The sequence below is a fragment of the Papaver somniferum genome, unplaced genomic scaffold, assembly GCF_003573695.1.
Source record: "Papaver somniferum cultivar HN1 unplaced genomic scaffold, ASM357369v1 unplaced-scaffold_10, whole genome shotgun sequence".
NCBI classification, from domain to species: domain Eukaryota; kingdom Viridiplantae; phylum Streptophyta; class Magnoliopsida; order Ranunculales; family Papaveraceae; genus Papaver; species Papaver somniferum.
The window spans coordinates 598,880-621,690 of NW_020618825.1; the positions used below are offsets into that span (position 1 = coordinate 598,880).

The window sequence follows — 22,811 nt, forward strand, 5'->3', positions numbered from 1 at the left end:
TTTCTGATAAGGGTAGTCTGGTCATTTTCATAGTCTCCAGAATATTTATTACACTTATTTCCAGTAAGGGTAAAATAGTCATTTTCATAGTATGTAATATTTACTTTACTTATTTCTGATAAGGGTAGTTTGGTCATTTTCATAGTCTCCATGATATTTATTGCACTTATTTCTAGTAAGGGTAATATAGTCATTTTCATAGTCTCCATGATATTTATTGCACTTATTTCTAGTAAGAGTAATATGGTCATTTTCACAGTAAGCGTAATATGATCGTTTTCAAAATGTGTAATATTTCCTTTACTTATTTCCGATAAGGATAGTCTGGCCATTTTCACAGTCTTCATAATATTTATGGCATTTATTTCTAGTAAGGGTAATATGGTCATTTTCACAGTCTGTAATATTTTCTTTACTTATTTCTTGTAAGGGTTGTATGGTTATTTTCACAGTCTGTAATATTTACTTTACTTATTTCTGATAAGGGTAGTCTGGTCATTATCATAGTTTCCATAATATTTAATACACTAATTTCTATTAAGGGTAATATGGTTATTTTCACAGTCTATAATATTTACTTCATTTATTTATGATATGGGTAGTCTGGTCATTTTCACAGTCTGCATGATATTTTGTTGCACTTTTTTCCATTAAGGGTAATATGGTCATTTTAACAATATATAATATTTACTTTACTTATTTCCGATAAGGGTGGTCTGGTCATATTCACAATCTTCAGAATTTTTATTGCACTTATGCCGATAAGGGTAGTCTGGTAATTTTCACCGTCTTCGGAAGAAGCAGATATGTCAAAGTCAAATTTCTATAAAGTCATGACTTGTTGACTTGGTCTTGATCTTGTTTTCTAATATTAAGAAAATTAAAAAGAAAAAGAAAATGTATTTTGATTTATAGAAATGAAATATAATTGTTAGTTTGTACAAATGTGGGAAAATTAGTGACAAGTAAAATTCAAAGTGTTATAATTTTGGGGTTGTTTTAGATGTGGTGAAATATTTGGGTAGAATCATCGCTTTGAATTATAATTGTGATTGTCTATAAAATTGTCAACACCTATTTTTGTGACTAATAAAATAATTTAATATTCCTAATTATTATCACGAATACAAAATTGAATAACAGTTATAACTGTTGCAGGACTTATCACAGTCTATCTGTGACTGAAAAATAAACTGTGACAGGTTGCACTGTTACAAAATCCTGATTTTGGTGTAGTAATTATTAATGGTCTTAAGTTTCTTAAAGCTAATTCTGTTATCAAAATTGGTAATAGGTCTTCTACAAATTTGTGGAATTCAGTTTGGATCCCAGGTATGGTTACTCCCCCTATTTCTTCTCATCCGAGTCGATCCAATTTCACTTATGTGAGTGATCTCATTGACTCTCATTCTGGAATCTGAACTTGCTGTCTACCCTTTTCTCTCCTGAGATAGTTACTAGGATTAGAACTATTAGATTAAACCATTGTCAAAAAGACACTGTTATGTGGGCTCATACAAAATGTGGTAAGTTTATAGTTAAATCTGCTTATAAGATCTTTGTGAATGATATAGCTACTTCTTTTGGAAGAAAGTTTGGGGTATTGATTGCTTGCCAAAGATCAATTTTTTTCTATGGAAAATCTTCGCTTCCATGTTACCTGTTAATACTTTGATTCATGCTTATAATCAATCTGTGGATATTATATGCCCCCTTTGCCATATTCATGAAAAAACGATCATGCATCTTTTTATAGAATGCCCTATTGCTGCTCATATTTGGTTTGGCATGTCTCTGCAACATCTGATCTCCTTTGATTTGGAATGGATTGATGAATTGTTTCTGGTTTGGCATCGTATTGATCTCGCTGAGTCTCCTTATAGAGTCTCATGGCCTTCGATTGGAGCTATAGTAATGTGGTGAATATGGAAGTTGAGATGTGATGTTCTCTTCAGAAACACTTCAATTGATTTACCTCGAGTAATTATTAATACTAAGAGAATGATTAACTCCTATATTACTCCTCGTCGTAGTATTTCTGTTCATCTGAGTGATTATAAACTCTCATCTTCTGAGGTGGATCATTTCATGTTTGTTGATGGATCTTACAAGGATTTTAACATGGGTTTGGGTGTTATCTGGTGTGACTGTGGAGGGAATGTAAAAAGTTCGAGGGCTAACTTTGGATTGATTTCAGATGCAGTAGGTGATTAAGCTGCTGCTCTACTATTGGCATTCTCTTGGACATAAGAAATGAATCTCTCCAGTGTTGTCTTTGTTAGTGATTGTCTCCATTTGGTGCATTTTGTTAATGGAGTCAGCTGTAATATAGAGTGGCGGAACGGAGATCTTTTAGAACAATGTCAAAGTTTTATTTCTAGGTCTTTATCTTATAAACTTATGTATGTTAAGCGTCTGAACAATAGGTTAGCGGATCGCCTTGCTCGTCGAGCTAGGACTGATAGTCTTAATGATCTTTGGTCTCCTTTTCTTCCATTTTTAAAGTTGTTGTTGAGGAATGAGAACCTATCGGATGTCTGTAATTCCTTTTTTTGTTAATGGAATGGTGTGTGTTTTTCAGAAAAAAAAACACTCTTCAAGGAAACAAGGGGCAAAGCGGGCGGACTAAACTTGATAAGACCATGGCACGCAAGTAAGGACTAAGCTAATATTAAGAGGGGAGATTAGGGGGAGACCCAAAAAAAATAATATTCTCATTCTCAGGCCCACAATTAATTTTGTATACCGTGACACCCATAATTATATGAAATTATTATATGAATCAATACATAACTGGTTATGCATACTATCTTTTCAGGCATAACTCGTTACGCAGCCTAATTTTTCAGGGGTATAATTGGCAGCGCAAGTTGGACATAACATATCTAAAAATCCGCGCCTTAGAATTTTACAAATTCTATATCGTTGGAAACCATTTTAAAAGAGATACGCAACGAGTACAAACAAGAATATCAAATTTTTGTTTTTAACGAAAAAATCGGAGGTGATCCTCATTTTAGGGAATTTTTTTGAAAACTTGATACTTAACCATTATGCAATCACCAAAAAAGATGCATAACACATTCTGCAGACGCATAACGAATTATGCAACCATTTTCTCCACTGCATAACAAATTATGCATTTGGATAACAAAATTATGCATTTATAACAAGTTATATTATCATTTTTTTGGTTGATTTTAGCCGTACATATAAAAAATTGATGCATAATGCAGTATGCATCCATATTTACGGATGCATATCAGGTTATGCATCTATTTTCTCGATGCATAATGCATTATGTAGCCATATTTTCGGACGCATAACAGGTTATGCAGGTTTTCTGGACTGCATAACAAGTTATGCAACAAATTTTGTAGATGCATAACAGGTTAGGCATCCATTTTCACGAATGCATAACATGTTATGCAGACAGTTTCTCGACTGAATGACATGTTATGCAGTCATAACCACATCATCATCTTCTTTCATGTTTCATTAACTCCCACGCAAACCATTATCTTTCAGTTATTCGGGGTCTCTTGGTCAAAATCATGTATTTACACCATCATCTTCTTTCATGTATTTACACCATCATCTGCAATTAAACCTTCTTCACAACTCATCCATTGCTTACTCCAACTCAATTCACGGCTGAGAGTTTCATAAAAATCTGAAATTCATTTCAAAATCTTCATTGAAAACAAGTTTTGACCATAAATCTATGATGACCAAACCGTGTTCTACAAACCCATTTAGGGATTTTTGCTGCTACCATTAATAACAGTAGTGAATTGAAATTGTAATGAAGAGAATCAGTAGTAAGAGGGTTCGTCGTTAATTCGAAGAAGAAGACGATTTGGTGCTGTTGTTGAGATCAATCGAATTTAGGCATGATTTTGTTCTCGAAATCAATCGAATCTCTCCTTTTTTCTGAGATCTAGGTATAGTGGAGAAGAAGAAGAAGAAGAAAAAGACGAAGAAGAAGAAGAAAAAAAAAAAGAAAGACAGAAACAGAATTTTATATATTTTGGGTTTGAGAATAATTTTCTTACAGAATTTGGATGCGCGCCTGTGGTTCTGGAAGCGTGGGTTTCACAGTAGAAACATCAGGGAGAATGGATCTCCCCGTAGTTTTCACATATTAAGACCCCACCAAATAGGCCAGGCCCAACAAAGTTACATCCATAAGAGTAGAAAAATTTACATTTGGAGATGGTAAGTCTCATTTGCAAATGGTAGAACTAGAGTAGAAACCCTTTGGTTTCCTTAATCTCTCTCTGCTGATTTCCTTCGTCTCTTTCAGATCATCTTCTATTACGTTCGTTCTAAACCTAAGATGAGAGATGCTCTTGTCCTTGCTGTTAAAGTTGGGTAAGTTGATTTTTGATAATTGCTTGTAGTTTCTATTTGATTGATTAAAGTTTGAATTTTTATGATTTGGGGTGGTGCTAATTTGATCTTGGTTGGGTTGTAATGGTTTATTAGGTTAATTGCATTAAAGGGTTTTGGGGATTAGAGAGAATTGGGTTTATATTCGATTAGGCTACTGTTCAATTTAGTAAACGAACGAGGATGATAGAGATTTTGGATGATTCGGCAGAGTTTATGTCTGGGGATGATGTCTTAATAACTAGTGCACCCCTGCATTTGACTGGAGTTGTTCATTAAGAATAGACGTTAGAGATATAAGCTAGTGGCAACTGCAGTGGTGGGTGGGACATTAGTTTTGAGATAATGCCAAGTGATTGTGCTGTAAAATCGTAAGAAAATGTAGTGAAATTGGAAAAAAATCCAGAAATTCTAGTGAAAGTGCAGTTAAAGTTTGTTGTTTGTGAAGGGAATTACTTTAGTCAGAACAAGATGGGATTCAATGCAATACTTTCTGGTTATGTACTATTTTTCTCTTCTAGATGTGTATAATTACTGCCTTGATTGAATAATCGAGTTAAATATGAATTATAAGAAATTGTTGCGAGGATGATGATCGTGGAGTTGCTCACATAGTCGAGCATCCTGCTTTCAGTACAACAAAGAAATACACAAATCATGATATTGTTAAGTTGCTAGAAATTGTTGGGGCGGAGTTTGGTGAGTGTCAAAATGCTACAACGTCAGCAGATGAAACGATATATGAATTGCTTGTGCCTGTTGATAAGCCTGAACTATTATCACAGGCTATATCAGTCCTGGCAGAGTTTAGCTCTGAGGTATTGATAAGAGAATTTTCAGTGATATCTGAATGCAATTTAGGTTCGAGTTTCAGCAGAAGATATGGAAAAAGAAAGAGGTGATGTTCTGGAAGAATATAGAGGAACTCGCAATGCCAATGGTCGGATGCAAGATGCACACTGGAATGTGATGATGGAAGGATCAAAGGTACTACTAGTCTGCTGTATCGTATACTTTGTCTTGTTGCTTCTCTAGGATTAGGCTATATCTATATTTTTTCCCATAGTAGTCACACATCAATCGAAATGGGTATGCAATAAGCATCTCTCCATGGGATGATGAACACGTCCCGCATCAGATTGTCAGCACAAGGACAGATCCAGGGAAAATTTTGTTTTCGTACAGTGTTAGGTTCTAGCTCATTCTAAACTTCTTTGTGCAAGATTATATGGAGTATGAACCCTACATATCTACTGCTCTGACTTAAGCTCAAGTTTAAGATTCCTTCATACATCTCTTTCTGTACTATATCGTCTACATTTTGTTGAAAGCCTAATTTTCTGGAGCATTGTGGAACAGACATTGTCCAGTCAAGGCTTCGCCTTTTCTTATTCTTTTTTCTTTTAATGTTCAACAGGCTTTGTTCACCGGAAAGATAGCTGAAGTTAGTACCAGGATTGTAGCCTACATGAGGTCGTTTTCTGGTGACTGCTCACCTTCTGTCCTTGAAAGTGCTTTGGGGGTTTGTTTATTACTCTGTGATCCTTACTGAGTCAGACCCAGATGTGTCGGGTGACTTTAGTCAGATCCAGACGAGTCAAATTCAAAAAAAATAAAAAAACAAACAGGATGTTAGCGGTTGTACCAAAAAAGTCTGGAATGCAGATCCCACTTACAATGGGGTGAGGAGAATTTTTTTTTTTTTTTTTTGGTAATTTTGTTCATTTTTTCTATTTACCTAGGATCGTAGCCTCGTAGGTGTAGACGTGTAGTAGTTCCCATGGGTATTTTGACTCAATTGTTTCCAACTTAAAGTGGAGCCAACCAGAATGAGAACCTGATCTAATACGCGAGTCGCGGTTATCACATGCATGTTTAATCAAGCAGGAGTCAGTAAATGTTCATGGAAACACATAGCATTCTCAATTAATCTTTATCATTATGTTTGTATTTTTCTGCAGACTGACACCAAAAAGATATCCGCTATATCTATGTTTTTTGAGAAAACGCCATACTGATTAGATGAGAGCACTGGTTACATTGATTTTGGACAGGTACTTTGTTTTGAAAGCTGTTGCTCAGCTTATTCAAATTTGGTCGTAACACAAGTTCACAAGCATAGGAGTAACTATCTGAACAGAAAGTAACGCTGAAGTTAATAATTTCTTTTATTTGTTCTGATTTTTATTACCAGTTGGAGGAAAGCGCTACACTCTTCAGGCCAAAACTGATAGTGCTGGTGCAAGTGGTTATTCACGCTTCTATGATTATGCACGCATTCGCCAGGTAAACTACATTAAGTACGGCCAAGCTCAGTTGACCTTTTTTTTTTTCAGTTTGGATTTTTCTTTGGCGTCTTTGGACTTTGGAAATGTAAAATCATTGCCAGTTGATTATACTCGCTAGTCCGCAGTGGTATCATTTCACTGAGCTTTGCCATCTCGCTCATTATATTCTCATCATTTCTTAGGATAGAATAAGGATAATTTAAGGGCCAAGTTTTCCTATCTTTCTGTCATACCTGTATATTTACTTTTATACGGGTCTGCCTACTAACTGAAAATTAATCTTTTCTTGGATTGTAGGTGTGCGACAAGCAAAAAGCTATATTGTTGGCAGATGCTCACATAAGTTATCTTGTTGCTGCTGGTGCTATTATCCCATCGCCATTTGAGTATGCCGCTGTGGTGATCACAACAACTAAATCCCTTGGTGGACCACGTCGGGGATGATTTTTTACAGAAAGGAAGTCAACAAACAAGCAAAGAGGTCGGTTTTATTCAGAAAACACAAATCTTACTTTTTTTACTTTATCATTATAGGCCAGCTTTTGGAACCCTGTTTGTTCTTGGTTCTGTTTCCTTTTTTATTTTGAATGGAGATTCCACTTCTAATATTTCATTCTGTCTTGAAGGTCATGCATGAGTATGAAGACAAAATCACACAATTAAAGGAGGTCCACACAATTATAATCAGGCTGTCTTTCCTGGGCTTCAAGGAGGTCCACACAATTACCGGATTAGCAGTTGCACTGAAACAGGTTTGCGCTCATTGATTTCCTTAAATGACAAGTGTTTTCCTTGGAGCTGTATAAGAAAAATCCGTGTAGATTAAATTTTAAAATCATATGATGCAGGCAACTACCACAGAGTACAAGGCTTATGAAGAACAAGTTCTCAGAAATTGCTCTCAGTTCGCCAAAGTAAGGCTTTACACGGTTATTTTCGTTGGAATTAGATACTGCTACCATGCACTCTCTTAAGTAACATTCATTTTCTTACGTTGTGACATGTTAACTCTTGAAGACCTTGAATGCGTTGGGGTATGACATTGTTTCCGCTGGTACCGAATATCTTGGTCACTCTGAAAAGCAAGGTTAGCAAGGAAAAAGTTCCACTCTAACTCCTCGTTGTTCAGAAGGAACGTTGCTGTGGCATACAAAAGAATGGAAGTTTTTTACTCTATGGCCGTGTCTTGTCAATAATATGGCATGTCCAACAGCTCAGTGGAAGTAGATACTCATGAGTTTCCTTTTTTACGTCTTAAATAGTGCAGGGCATTGATGGCTCAAGAGTTTAGAAAGTAATGGAGTTAGTTCATATTGTTGCTAACAAGAACACCGTTTCCGAGGATGTGTCTGCCATGGTTCCTTGTGGCATACGAATGGGTAAACTTTTCCTTTATATTTAGAGTACATTGTATTGAATATTGACATACAATTTGGTAAACTGCTAAAATCTGGCTTAATGAATTTCCTTGTCTATTTTGTGATTCAGGAACTCCTGCTCTCACACCAAGGGGATTCCTCGAGGAAGATTTTGCTAAAGTAGCAGAGTTCTTTGATGCAAAAAAGGTTCCTAATTTTACCTTCTTATCTTCGATGTGTGCTTTTTATATGTTGAGAGCTTTCCAACCACATCTATCTGCTAAGTACACTTGGTTTGCATTTCTGATAATAATGTGACATCTGTAGGTGGAAAATTGAAGGACTTTATGGCCGCAGTTGAGAACAGTGCTAGCATTCAGTGTGAAATTAGATAGCTTCGTCACGACGTTGAGGAATACGCAAAGCAATTTCCTTCAATCGGGTTCTGGAAAACAACAATGAAATACAAGCAATAAATTCCACTATTATAAGGTGCCTAAGTCTGGCAGTTACATAAATTCCACTATTATAAGCAGTTACATCTCGTTCATAATTGTAGTCTTAACAGACAACTTGGTACACATGGCTGTAGAGTCAAATAAACTGAATCTGCTCGAGATGCGTGTTATCAGAGGATGGCCCAGACCTAGGGTTAAGTGTTTAGGATAGCCCAGACCTAGGGTTAAGTGTTTCCAAGAGTAACCAAGCTTTCCAAGCCTTACCAATTGGCTGATATTATGTCCGATAATAATTCCTTATAAACTAGATCAACAAACCTGGAATAACCGATGTGAGACTATTAATTTTGTTAATTGTGTCTAAAAAAACTAGTGGGCGAATAGGGTTATCGGGCTAAACTTGGTAAGACCATGGCACGTAAGTGAACATATTAAGACCCCCACCAAACAGGCCAGACCCAATACAGACGAGTAACAAAAAGATACTTACATCTGACTCGTTCGGGTAATAAAATTTACACGAAGTATTTACTTTTTTCTGACTCCGCTCTCATGCCAGATGGTATATCGGTATTTTGATGTTGTCTAATTGGAGATCTGACTCAGAATTATTGGAAGCACAGCTGATTGGGTTCCGTAATTGTATTTCTATTCAAAATAGCTGACAGTCACAAACCTCCACCATATGTGTGCGTTTCTTGCTTAATATCTGAAGAGAAGTGGCAAGGGTTAAAAAATCTCAATTAGATGAAAACCCAACATATAAGGTTAACAAAATGATTCCTAAATTACAAGACTACTTCAGAGTTCGATCTGTCCGTAGCATAGGTACAACAAGACTACATGTCGAAGCTAGAAATTAAGCTTGTTTTTTCTTGTAGAAGGCACTGTCTTTGAGTTGTTGCCATCCATAGATTCTTCAATCAGACCTGTCCACGACCCCATCACAACAAAAGAAAAATAGAGCTTCTGGAAGCATGCGTAAAGGTCAAGTCCAGTCCCGTCGCTCTTTACAGAGTACAAGAGTACATACAACGATACACAAAACTAGTAATTAGCAATGCAGAAACGCATTCACAAACACAACTTGATTCCTATTTATAAGTGTAACCCTAAACTCTCCTGTTAAAATCAAACTAAGCCGGAGTAATCAGTATGATCTAAGTACACAACTAACTACTGTTCAGCTCAAGTTGGAACTAAGCTGGAACTATCATCATATCCAGTGTGATTACTTGACCCGTAAAGGTCACATAATCGAACTAAGCTGGAACTATTATCATCCCCAGTGTGATTCTTCTCATTAAGAAGGGACAGGAGTAGTGGGAAGCTGATCTTCAACCCACATACCACTTAAGATTCAGCTCAAGTTCCGAAGATTCTACACCATAAAGTCTCAAGCAGACAGCCTGCACAATCACCCCATTTACACAACTTGAGCATAGCTCTCTCTAAACTAGACTGCTATCTGCTATCAGGATATATTGTCCTTATCTTAGTCGACTCACCCGGACACGCCTTTATATACTTGTTGCAACCTTTCTGCTGACGCTATCTTTTTGAAGATTTAGGTGTGCACTTCCTGTTTTGCCATCTGATTTGAACCGACCTTTGTCAAAGACCTCAAGATTGAGCACACCAGCCGACTGAGTAACATTCAAAGTCAACTCCTCATTCAAAATGGGATCAAGGCAACTGTTGATAACTTTGGTCTTGACATGTCAACTTTCTCTCCGATTTATTTGTTCCTTCTAAAACATGAAACCCAAAAATTGAAGAATTAATAAACAATGTAGAAAAGTAGAAAGCATATATAATAGAAGGAAAGTGTTACTTTGACCGAGAACATGAATATGCCCCCTTAAGAAATACCTTTAAACCTACATAGTGGTGATTCTAAACCTAGGTTTAATCGTATTTTATGAACAGTTTCAACGATGAAAGTGACGGACTCATATGAGACTTTCCAGAGTTTCCTTGCAGCATATTTTTACGGCTAGATAAATGACAGTCAGTATACAAAATGATCAATGGCAGTGGGAATACTATAATTGAATCATATATGTAAGTGCTTGACTTGTAATGGTTCCACCACCACCAAGGTGCTTTTTCTCAGAACATTTTGTCCTGTCAAAAAAAAAAAAAAAAAAAAAAAAAAAAAAAAAAAAAAAAAAAAAAAAACAGAAAGAAAGAAAGAAAGAAAGAAAGAAAAATCCCCTAATAAATGCATTTTATCATGTCATGAAATTGTGAATAACTCTACCACCCTACCATTCAATCCATGTGTGATAATGACTAAACGAAGCCTAGAAACACTATTTCCAGTGAGAAACAAACTTATGAATGAAAGGTTGATAGGTTTAAAGACAGTGCAGGGCATGTGAGGCTAAGTCCTATGGGCTAGATTGAGCTGCAAGATTGGCAGTTAAGTGCTGCTAGATTAGCACTCCCATAGGACTTAGGAGGTTGTCCTAGCTGACCTGGACTACTAATCTAGCTGCTAGATTAGAAGACCACAGGACTTAGCCTAAAGGTATTCAATGAGATAACTGTCAAACAAATTAACATGAATAGGAAAAAGATTCATTTTCGAAGTAATTCAGTAGTCTGGTTGCCAAAATTCTAAAGTCCAATCAATTTTTCCTTCATGTTAATGGCTCTTAATTACTGGAAAAGAAAGACAAGTTAACTAACGTTTTTTCTATTTCCCAGTGATACATCCAGGTTACTGATTGCTAATTAAACAATTTAGTTGTCACATTTATCGACAAAGATGTGCATAAAACTGAGCAGAATTGTTAAAGATGTTTCCTTGGTTGTATCAACTGTGGAGAATTGTAAAAGATGTCTCCCATGCTAGAAGTTCAGACATATTTTAAAGTTCAATCAAATAGAGAGCGAAGAGCATGCAGTTTGAGAACGAAATCTTGACATAAAGAAAGCCATCTGACTACAACAAGCTCATACAATAGGAAAGTGAAGTTCGTCCGTCAGGGTGTCTTTTTTATCTTAAACCAGAACAGTTACATTCTTAACATTTGTGCAAGAACAACCCATCTATGCGTCTTCGGAATTGGGGCTCTATCCTTCGCCAATTTCAGACACAAACTTTAAATATTAGAACAACCAATAAATCTTATGGTTCTACCAATGCAATTTCAAGCTCAGGCAAGGGTGAATCTGCAACTTATGCGTTCTTGGTCAAGTTTCATACTCTTTCCTAGGAAACAAGAATAGCGCGTTTAAAGTTCCCCCACAATTGCAAAAGACTAGCATTATACAACAGCCAAGCGGGCTAATACCGATATTTAGTTTATTTACACTAAACTTTATTCTTAGATTTACATGTATAAACAATAATGTGAAACTAAACTTCCTGTAGTCTATGGAATGAACTTCTAAAAGCTGAGAATTATGAGAGAAATTAAAAATACCATCTCAGACGAACTTTGAGACGCTTCAAAGAGTCAAGTAACACCTGGAGAAACCCGATTATAAATTTAAGTACGAGGGGATTGTTTGATTCTTACTACAAGACTAACTAGAGAACAAATGTACCTCATATGCATTCTGAAGTTTCTCGAAGGCCTCTACAGCCTTCTCATCCCTCATATTTTTATCAGGGTGGACCAGCATTGCCTGGATACAGAGCAAAGTTCAGTCACTTTAGTCTTTTCATATAAAATTCAGTCACTTATTCGCAGACCTTTACATGAACCTAATAAATAAAGGTTCCTTTTGATAATAAAAGCTTAGTTCATGCTAGTTCAGAAAATTTCCAATTATCAATTTGCCAAAAATCATCTCAGGCACATGACCCTGAGTTTTTTATCGCGTCCAGTAAATTATTCAAGAGACGATAATTTCATGGTGACTACCTTTTTGCTGTACTCACACTTGAGCGACGACATATCAATGTTCTCATAACGAGCCAATACCAGGGCTGAATAGAGATCGGAAGAATTTAACATCCTACCAACTTCTTCTTCAGACGTCAGCTCAATCTCAGACCCAGACCCAGTACTTGAAGGTTCTCCTGCATTTCTATCAGCTGCAAAAGGAGATGAATTCATGCACTCAGCAAAGAAGGAACCTAGTGAGCCTTGCATATTGTGCTTACGTTTAAATGATTTTTCATGCTCGCTTACGTTGTTTTAAGAAAGTGTATCAGAACATAACTTGAGACAAAAAAAAACATTCAAGGCCACAAGCCAACCTACATGTATACAAACACAATAGAAGAAATTTCTAGCTGTTTGTAAGAGAGCAAAGCATTCACTCTTTAAAAAATCCCAGTCCTGCATATAAAACAACCTAGGTTTGAACAAGCTTAAGAAAAATGAACCCAATAATATCAGTTGAAAGAGAATACGAAACGACCAACCTCCAACAACGATGACAAGTCCTGTTGTCCAGAAGCTCCCACATATCCATAGAGAAACAGTTGCAGAAATGGCAATTCCCAAAGTTCCAGGTTTCAATAAAGCCCACAAAAAGTGCTAATACTAAGTTACAAACGCAAGCCCCTGTACATCATGAATTTGCATAGAACAACAGTTGGCTTAGAGTAGATCCAACGTACTAATTGACAATGATCAAGGGAAGGAAGCATTATGTTACATAAGAGATAACCTATGAAAGGAACCTTGCTTTAAAATCAAGATTCATTCATCTGTTTTACAAGTTCCAAATAAACAACTAACCAAGAAAAAAGATTCTGTGCCAGGGCAACAGGAGCATAGCTTACCATGATCGTAAGAAACTTCCATATTCCTATCATTACATGTACGGAGAAAATGCTACACCAAATGACGGCAAAAAAGGATGTCATACCCAATTGCAAAAACAAACCGAAGCCCCCAAGACTATAATGCAGCCATACCAGAGATACAAGCATAATAAGATTCCCCAAATGCATGAGCCACCTGCAAACAATAGGGTACGCTTGCAAAATCTTGAGATGAACATGATTGTGGGATCCTGTAACATGGCTGTCATACAAGTTAGCAATGGCTTCTTCCTCTCTAGCCATCCATTGACTACCTTCAAAAGGGATAAAACTAAGTCTCCCAAATTTCTACCAAGCATGGTACCGGAAGACCTTCCTGAACTTTCTCTCATATTTGCTGAGTGAAACCATGCCTTATGCTGTCCAATGGAGTTCTCAAATTCTAGTCACCACTAACTGATGTTCTGTTCTTTCCAACAAAATCAGAAGCATCAGACCTGTCCACATGTCCATCAACTTCTCTTGGTCCATTAGAGATAGATGCTGATTGCAGAATATCCGCCTTTGTATTTACCCTCTCCTTATCTTCCACATATGTTTCTTCCGGTCTCTGTTTGTTATCTTTTTCCTTCTTCTGCACTTCTTTACTTATTCCGTCTCTTTGCATTTGAACCACCATTTGGAAGTTACTCACAACTACCAACTTAGCCATTTGGTTCCACTCTTTCCTTTTTATTCACTTCTACAGAATCATCCGCACGTCTCTGAATCCCTACTTTTCTGGTTTGATGTCCATTGTTGATTTGCCCTTTCGTGCCATGACGTGAAAAATTCCTAACTCAAGTTTCCCGTTAGGACCTAGTTAGTCTATCAAAGATGTCATTCACAGCAATAAAATTCTAAGGGTTAACTAAATACCTGTCATTCAAAGCTAGAGGCACTTTAGAACTTCGGCCATGATATACTAACCAAATGAATGTAACTAAATAATTGCCAAATTGTATCATAAATAAATGTAAATCGTCCAAAGCATGGGTCTTGTTCAACAAATTTATTCGTACACAGTGTTTACTTAAAAAAGAATATGAGTAAACAAAAGCAGAATGCTTGAAATACAACCACACTACCACTGTTAATTCTATCAAATCATCCTCCGTGTACAAACCATATAGAAGTTGATACAGATACCACATTCAACAATATGCTTTCAAGTGATGACTCAAAAATTGAATGCTGAATTTTGAATTTATCTTTGATCAAGGAATATAAGTGTTGTAACTTTCTTACATAATAAAACAAGTCAAGATTAGTGCCTCATCCTTTTCTTTTTAGGGTGAAGGCCACCCTTTCGAAAATTACACAAGCATGAAACTATCAGTGCTTACTAAAGTTATACAGAAGAAGATAAAAAGATAAAAAGAAAAGAAAAGATTGCACCTCTATTGGAGACCAAAAGTTTCTAAATTGCTGATTCATGTTCCTCCAAAGCTAGTATTGAACAAAAAGCTGAAGGTACAGTGTATTGACAAAAAGGGCAGAAACTTCTCACTCAAAGTCGTTGTTGAGACTCAACAAGCAATGCATTGAGCATCACATGAATTGCAGCTTCATAAACAGCTCCATCGTAATGCATACCATCCACTGTACACCTTCCCCCACAGTTCCCACTCAATGAATTGATATCCAATAACAGTAATGGTCCCCCATTTTGATGTAAGAGCTTACTCTTGAAAAGCTCCCTCTCATAAGCATTTCTCACAGCAAAGTTCATCTTTTCCCTTTTCTCTTCCGTATTCAACATAGATTCTACCAATGTTGGCATCCCAAGCCAAAACATATGAGGTGACTGTATAGAAATTGAACCTGTTACAGGCCCATCATTCCCAAATTCTGAAGAAAAAGGTAATAACATCATAACCAATTGCCTCGCCAACCCTAAAGAAACTCCATAATCAGATGCATTATTGATATGCAACATATCCCATAGCCCTGTCCCCATAACCAAAACATCAGGATACCGACGATTCCGCTTATATTCCATGAGCAAATTAGTTAGATTTGCAGTATAAGGAGCCCAAACAAAATCCAATTTCACCCCAATCTTCTCAATAACAGTTTGATAATCAGTGTGGCGTTTAAATAAATTCCCTCTTACTAATTCCATTTCACTTGATTCCAAAACCAACTCCAACAAAGAAAGAACAAACAAACGAGCTTGCGAATCCCCGGCAACAACTACCCAAGACCCGTTAAGTAAATCAGAAGCATCAGAACGACCTAATTTCTGAAACCCACAAGCAATTACAGGTGTAGACTTCGCCCAAGTCCATGAATTTACAAAACCAGAAGAAACATTAACTGGTTTTTCATCAACTTTGTTCATAATTGGTTGGTGTACATGATGATCCCAAACAATTTCATGAAGAAAAGAAATACACGAAGTATGATTCTCTAATACAAGAGACGATGAAAAAGATGAAACAAAACTAGTAACTGAAGGAAAATAAGGAGTAAGATGAACACCTACTGCGAGACTGATAAACAGAGCTCCACTGAAAAACAGAATTTTATTGCGACTGAGATGATATCCAGCTAAACCCATTGGAACAAACAGAACTATACAAGCAGCTAAGGCACCAAATTGAACGGTACCCACCATTTGATATCAGATCCTAAATGAATCACATTATTGGATAATCTAGAGAAATCCAAATTAGGGTTAAGCTAAGGAAATAAATGAAGGGTTTGAAAAGTGAAATGGTGAGTTGCTTTCGTTGCTGTTGGGTGCTGGTAGAGAGAGGATTCTTTGATTCTAAGTTCCACAACAACAACAAGAGATACTTCGTGGATGAAAATTACGAAAATCCCCCCAAATCTGTATACCCAATCAATGGAGATATGAAATTAGGTCACAAGATCGATAAGGGTGTTGAGAAATTGGTAACTTTGTAATGGTGGATCTTTCGATTAGCAGCGGGACAGAATTTGATTGGTTTTTTTCCCCAGATTTTTCAGAGAGAGAAAATGAGAACAAGTTGTAAGCTGGTGGAGTGTGACGGTGGATGGGCGAGAAGGAAACGAGGAGCGGAGATACATCAAGGTTTGAAAAACGGCCGTTTTTTCCGAAAAAACGTCCGTTATAACGCTCACGCTCATATACCGTGCCCGTGAGGCTCACCAACACGCTTACCTAAATAACACCGATAAATAGGAAAAAATGGCGTTATTTAGACCCGTTATAACTGTTTTCACACCTGTGATTACCGTTTTTCTAAAATTAATATTTCAGTTTTTTTCTTCTAAATAACATTTTAACACACGTTTTTTACACCGTATTTTCATACCGGTTAAACCCGTTTTTAAGGAAAAAAAATTTGAGTTGGAGAAATTCTTATACAATTTTTAATTTCAAACTTACAACTAAAATTTCATAAATAATCATTAAACACTTCAAATTTTATAAACTTACAATAAGTAACCTAGTGACAGTAGTGCTTGAAATTTTAAACTTAGACAAACCAACTTGTACCGGCATTTTTTTTCGACTTATTCAAGTATTTTCTGTTTTCTCGACGATTCTCAGTTGATTCCTCCTCCTCTTCCTCCGCCTCATATTGGTTCGCGTAATGCATTTGGCTGTCGTAGTTAACAGTATCGTCATCTTCATAACCATAGTCTTCTTCCTCATTATCATTACGATTATCTACTTCATTATTGATATTAATATTGGAATTATACTCTTCATTAATTCCTCGGGTATCTTCTTCTGGACGATCTTCAGTGTAATGAGAATTGTATATGAGATTTTCATTTTCATGACCTTGTGTATTGTCTCCAAAAGTTAGGTTACCAAAGTCATAAACAAAGTTACTCACTGGCAACCTTTGATATGAGATTTCAACTTCTGGATCATGCCATTCGTATGGTGGAGGGAGAGGCTCTGGATTATTAGTTGCTTCCTCTTCCAATTCATTTAACCAATGTTCTTCCTGAGGTAAAACTGGTGTTTCATCATCCCCTGCTATCCAATCAAGCATATTTTCATCTGTCAGCAGGCTATGAACATCGTGGACATCGATGTTCTGTCGCTTTGCTTTACCTTGAACTCTTTGCTACTCCAATCTTAAATTGTACTGAACATATACCAAATCGTTTATTCTTGACGAAACTAAACGGTTGCGTAGTTTGGTGTGAATTCTTTCAAACACACTCCAATTCCTCTCGGATCCAGACGATGTGTTTGTCTGGCTTAGTATCTTTACCGCGATCCTCTGGAGTGATGGAAACTGAGCACCGATGACAACCACCAGCTTATAGGATCACCTTGCAGAGCAGCCAATCTTGCTGATGGTGATGCAAATTGGCCTTGCATCATTTGCATTCTTCCCGCCTAAAAATATCAAAAACTGTGAATAGAAATTCATATAATTACGAAATCAATTGTTAATAAAAATTCACACCTCTAGCATGCATGTCGCTTGTTCTTGAGGGCTATTAATCATTTTTGATATAATTTCACTGAGACAAATTTGGGGCTGAGAAATTTCATTGGTGATGAGATTGGCTGCTGGGTTGTAGATATAATATGGATTCAGAAAATGCGCTGCAGCATGAAGAGGAGAACTCAACTGATCTTTCCATCGTCGGTTAATCACACCTATAATAGAATTATTTCGAGTTTTACCCAAACCCCTTTCTATAGTTTCCACACATGTAGCAAGTGCATGAAACAAATAACCCATGGTAGGTTTATCTGAATCCAAGAAACGGATCATTTTCAATAAAGGACCAACCATCATGCATGCATTTTGGCATGTGTGCCAAAACATCTCATTCAAAATAATGTTTTTCACATCTTTAGCCGTACGAGTTTTTCCTTCTGGCGAGTTCACAAATTCTTGGTCTACAAAAAGACTCTCGATTGCATTACGTTGATCAATGATACTTTTGATTGCGATAAAATTTGTCGCAAACCTTGTTAAGCCAGGGCGCAATAGATTGCGTCCCCCAGAATGTTGTCTGAATCTAGCAAGAACCCAACCATGATTATAAATAAATTTACTGATTTTTCTAGCTTCTGAAATCACACCTTTAACAAAGGGGAACTTTTCAGTATCTTCCAACATTAAATCCAACACATGAGCTGCACAAGGTACCCAAAAAAATGTACCATACTCTATGGCCAATCTCATACCTGTTAAAATAAAATGAGAAATGAATTAATAATATATAAAAATAAACAACTGTAATTAAATTAAGTTGTAATAGTTACATGCGGCTTTGAATTGGGATCCTTGATCAATTACTATTTGAACAATATTTGTCGGAACAATATCTTCTATAACCGGTCTGAACAAACTCATCAAATACTCTGCTGTCAACCGATTATGCTCGATGTCAACGCTTTTCAAAAATGCTGTCCCATGGCCACTGTAAACTAAGAAGTTTACAATCGTATGGTTATTTTTGTTTTTCCAACCATCTGACATGAGTGTACGCCCATACTCTCTCCAATAATTTCGTTGGACCGACACCACATCCTTCTGAATCCTTTGTTTTTCCTGCCTTAATAATGGGTTCCACAACTTATAGAAAGACGGAGCTCTGTATGATTTTTCGAAATTTGCAACTGCATTGAATGCCTCGTGGTACTGAGTTGAGTGGGCCACATTGAAGGGAATATCATTATAGAAAAAACGTCCAACAGAAGAATCAACTTTTTCCCGACATGTTTTACTTCTCCCAAAATTCGCCATGCTAGGTTGAGAATCCCTATTAGTATTATATTGTCCTCCCATATCTACAGACATCCTAGGTGCTTGGTGTGGTGTACGCATTGAAGAACTAGGTATGTCCATAGAGGCCAGTGGACGCTGTGATGTACCTTCTCCGGCATTAGTATTCTTATTTTTTCGTCCAAAAAGGTTCTTCAACTTCGATAACCCGCCCATTTTCTTTTGTGTTACCGGCGCTTGTTTTTCTTCATCTATATCATGCACAGGGTTCCACGGTTCATTTTCATACATATCTTGAATTTTTTGTATCTTCATATTCAGTTTCTGGTACTCGTTGCCGTTTTGCTTTGTTTCTGTCTTGCACCCATACTTTTGCTAAATTTTTAATCTCAGGTGGCACATGCTATGTCTTTGATCATGAAACCAACTACTCTTTTTACTTTTTTTTTTGTTTTATTTCTTTAACTTTTGAGTCTGAACTCTAAAGTACAGACCACATGTAGCATATACTGTACACACCTCCAAATACAAAAGAAAAAGATAAATCGACTCCCTGACTTCCCTCTCTCACTCTCTTTTTCTCTAGCTAGTCTCTGACTCTCTTCATGTTACATTCCTTGTTGGTTAGTCTTGTAGCAAGTAGCTAAGAGCCTAGGAGTATTATTTGACAACAAAGTTTTGACTGCTTTTGAATCTGAATATGCATTATTGAAATATTGGGGAATGCATTGAACTATTCGAGTGACAACTTGAACATATCAAGTGGATACTGGATAGTGATAGTATGCGTGTATAAATATTGTCGGTAGACGATAACTACAATGCATTGTTATAAGTCATAGACTTAGGGTTGTCAATTTTACTAGATATCCATAAATTTGTATGTTCAAAACCCATAAACAAATAAATAAAAAATCAAATAAATAAATTAAACCAAAAAAAATGAAAAAACGTAGTAACAACGTTATTTAGACCCGTTGTAATCGTTTTCACAGCTGTAATTACCGTTACATAGGAAATTCAGATCACAAATTATTTATTTTTCTTATTTAACCGTTATCACACCCGTTATTTTAAAAAAACGTCAAAAAAACGCGTTTTATTCCTATATAACGCGTTTTTGACCCAAAACGTGCTCACACCCGTCAAAACACGTTATAACGGTCACGCCTAGTACCTGTGACCTGGGCCGTGACCCGTTTTTCGAACCTTGAGATACATCGCTCCAACAAGGCACGATTTATAAAGGGGATATCAGTCCTACTGAATGTTGATACCATTTCGTCGATCCAACGGTCAGGATCGGTAAAATCTTTATGCCTTATATGAAACGGTATCAGCACTTAGTAGAATTGGTATCCCCTTTATAAATCATGCAACAAGGGGCATAGTTAACTCAGCCCAAGTTAAAAGGTTATGCCCATTTGTCACCCACTTTAAAATTCTAAAATACCATTTTTTTGTTTTTTTTCGTAATGTATTTATTAATGGATAAAGAGTGTTTTAAGAAACTAAATTGAAAACCCCACGAGCTGAAATCCAACAGCGTACTATTACATTAGTTGAACAGGTTATCATGCACGCCTACCAGCGAGTCTCATGAGGAACTAGTCAAGGAAGCCGAAGCGGATATGGGGTTGACCATGTCGCAAGGAGGCAAGATAATTCTAGGTTGTCGTGCAAGCCTACCAGCGAGCCTCGTGAGGAATTCAAGGGCGCCGAAGAAGATAAGGGGGTTGATTATATTGTAAGGGGGGAAGCTAACTCTATATTTCATGTCAAATTCTGCAATATTGCGTCATTGGAGATCCGAACCTAGGACCTCCTGAAGCGCATCAATCTTTAAGGAACGGGGATGACCAGCTGAGCTAGCTACCCGTTGTTTTTTATTTTTAAATACATGGCATAGGCCCGGACCTGCTCCAAGGCAGATCCAAAGCCAGATCTTCAATCTCTTAAGTGGAGACTCGATCCACTGACCTCAAGTATGAGAGTCGGGCTTTTGTTCAACTGGGCTAATGCCAATCGCTTAATTTGGCTATATCTTTAACTACTCTTATTTGTCTTCTTCTTGACACAGTTTCTCTTAATTTATTCTATCTAAGATCGGAACTAACTTAGTTTCTCTTATCCAGAATCAATTGGAATAAAGAAATGACCCCGTAATTTTTTTTTTAAGCCAAAAACAATAGATACAAACCAAAATGAATTGACTTGCCATTATTTTTGTCAACCGGAAACAATTGAAACAAATATAATCATTGTAAGTACCGCAATTGCACAGAATTTCGTTAAGAAAAACACTTAATACCAAACAATAAAAAAGATACCAAATCATAAGCCAAATAAATTGACACAGTTTTTCTTAACCAGAAACAATTGAATCAAATAAATCAATTTATACACAATAATGGAACGTATCAATTTTATTGAAATTTTGTTAAGCAAAAGAAAAATATATGCAATATAATCAGGCTTTCTTAAATAGGAAAAGTGATTAACTAACAAATAAAATCGTTACCTCAATTTTCGCAGCCACTTCTCTCCAGAAAGATATATCATTAAGCGCAAGTTCAAATAAGAACTCCCCCTCTGCATGTCGTCATCCTCTCGCAAGAACAAAAGAACAACAACAAAAGCAATACCTTTAAAAGGTTGAATGGTTTTTAACTAATTCGTGCCAAAAGCAAAAGCTGAAGACCTGAAACTCATATGTTACGCTAAACATGTAAACATAAATTTATATCAACATATTGTGACATTTGACATATAAGTTTTAATCGGAACACCTTATGATCATTTGTAAAGCTTACCAATATGCGCTAGAACTTAATCCCGCTAAATTAAAAAGCCACGCAAATTATAAGGGCATTACAATATTGAGATCGAATATTTAGGTTGATAAAAACCGAAACCAAACATCTCATCAATCCGAAAGCAATAGCAAAAAGATATTCATTCACATGCGATATGCAAACGGAAACTATCAAATACCGAAACAATGATTATAAAATAATAATTTTATTCATGAACAGATATTGGTAGTTTTTATTCAAATAGACTTTATACTAGAACACCGTTGCCACGGTGGGGAGGGTCGACCGAAGAAAAACGAAACATCCCTGATTGCGCAACGCGTTATAATCTTTTTTTTTTTTGTCAGAATGTTATTTTTGAAGCATATACATCGTTTTATTGGTTGCATAACCAAATTAGCGGATGCATGAACCAAAATACGACTGTCTAAACTGTTACGCATTCTTTGTGGTGGCTTCATAATATGCATATTATTTTTTTTGAATGATATTTTCAAGTATATACTAGCTCCTTTCCAAAAAAAGGAAAAAAAATACTTTCACAGTTTTATTTTGCCTAAAAATAAGCCAAATTGAAAAAGTAATCCTGAAATGGAGTGAAAGTGTCACTTTTCCTGAAACAGAATGTGAAAGTATCACTTTTCCTGAAACGGAAAATTAGTCGATCCATAAACCAATATGGCTGCATAATGTGTTATGCATCCTTTATGGTGGTTTGCATATGGCTATGCATTCAATTTTTGGAATTGTGCCTAAAATGAAAGTATCACTTTTTTTGAAACGGAGGGAGTACATCGTTTTATTAGTTGCAACGGAAAATTAGTTGATGCATAAACCAAAATATGGCTGCATAAAGTATTATGTATCCTTTGTGGTGGTTTGCATAATGGATATACAAATTTTTCTAAAATTGTGCTTAAAATGGTAAATACCTCCAAATTTTCGTAAAAATTCTAAATTTGATATTGTTGTTTGTACTCATTCCGTAGATTTTTTTATTACCTTTCCAAAGATATAAAATTTGTAAAATTCCAA

The 22,811-nt window shown here is 36.3% G+C and overlaps 2 protein-coding genes and 2 pseudogenes across 2 annotated transcripts; 1 reads left to right on the plus strand and 3 right to left on the minus strand.

Moving 5' to 3' along the window:
* The first annotated feature begins 2,001 nt into the window (after nt 1-2,001).
* On the plus strand, nt 2,002-8,671 carry LOC113326843 (annotated as a pseudogene).
* A 722-nt stretch (nt 8,672-9,393) lies between these two features.
* On the minus strand, nt 9,394-11,553 carry LOC113326844 (annotated as a pseudogene).
* Nucleotides 11,554-11,581: 28 nt separating this feature from the next.
* LOC113326845 lies at nt 11,582-13,941 on the minus strand. The gene is made up of 5 exons (XM_026574521.1): nt 13,178-13,941; nt 12,881-12,995; nt 12,375-12,547; nt 12,055-12,135; nt 11,582-11,974 (listed from the first exon to the last, which is right to left on the minus strand). The coding sequence occupies exons 1-5, from the start codon at nt 13,526-13,528 to the stop codon at nt 11,921-11,923; spliced, it is 774 nt and encodes a 257-aa protein (XP_026430306.1). The 5' UTR covers nt 13,529-13,941; the 3' UTR covers nt 11,582-11,920.
* A 510-nt stretch (nt 13,942-14,451) lies between these two features.
* LOC113326026 lies at nt 14,452-16,271 on the minus strand. Its single transcript, XM_026573837.1, has one exon. It carries the CDS (start codon nt 15,882-15,884, stop codon nt 14,775-14,777), a length of 1,110 nt encoding a protein of 369 aa, XP_026429622.1. The 5' UTR covers nt 15,885-16,271; the 3' UTR covers nt 14,452-14,774.
* Nucleotides 16,272-22,811: the final 6,540 nt, after the last annotated feature.

Excerpts from the sequence above, each read along its gene's own strand:
- LOC113326845 (XM_026574521.1), bottom strand. The coding sequence starts at position 13,528 with ATGGCTAGAGAGGAAGAAGCCATTGCTAACTTGTATGACAGCCATGTT. Across the intron at positions 12,996-13,177 it reads TAGTTGTTTATTTGGAACTT|CACTTTTTGTGGGCTTTATT; the intron begins GTAAAACAGATG and ends ACTTAGTATTAG. Across the intron at positions 12,136-12,374 it reads AGTGTGAGTACAGCAAAAAG|GCAATGCTGGTCCACCCTGA; the intron begins GTAGTCACCATG and ends CTCTGTATCCAG.
- LOC113326026 (XM_026573837.1), bottom strand. The coding sequence starts at position 15,884 with ATGGTGGGTACCGTTCAATTTGGTGCCTTAGCTGCTTGTATAGTTCTG.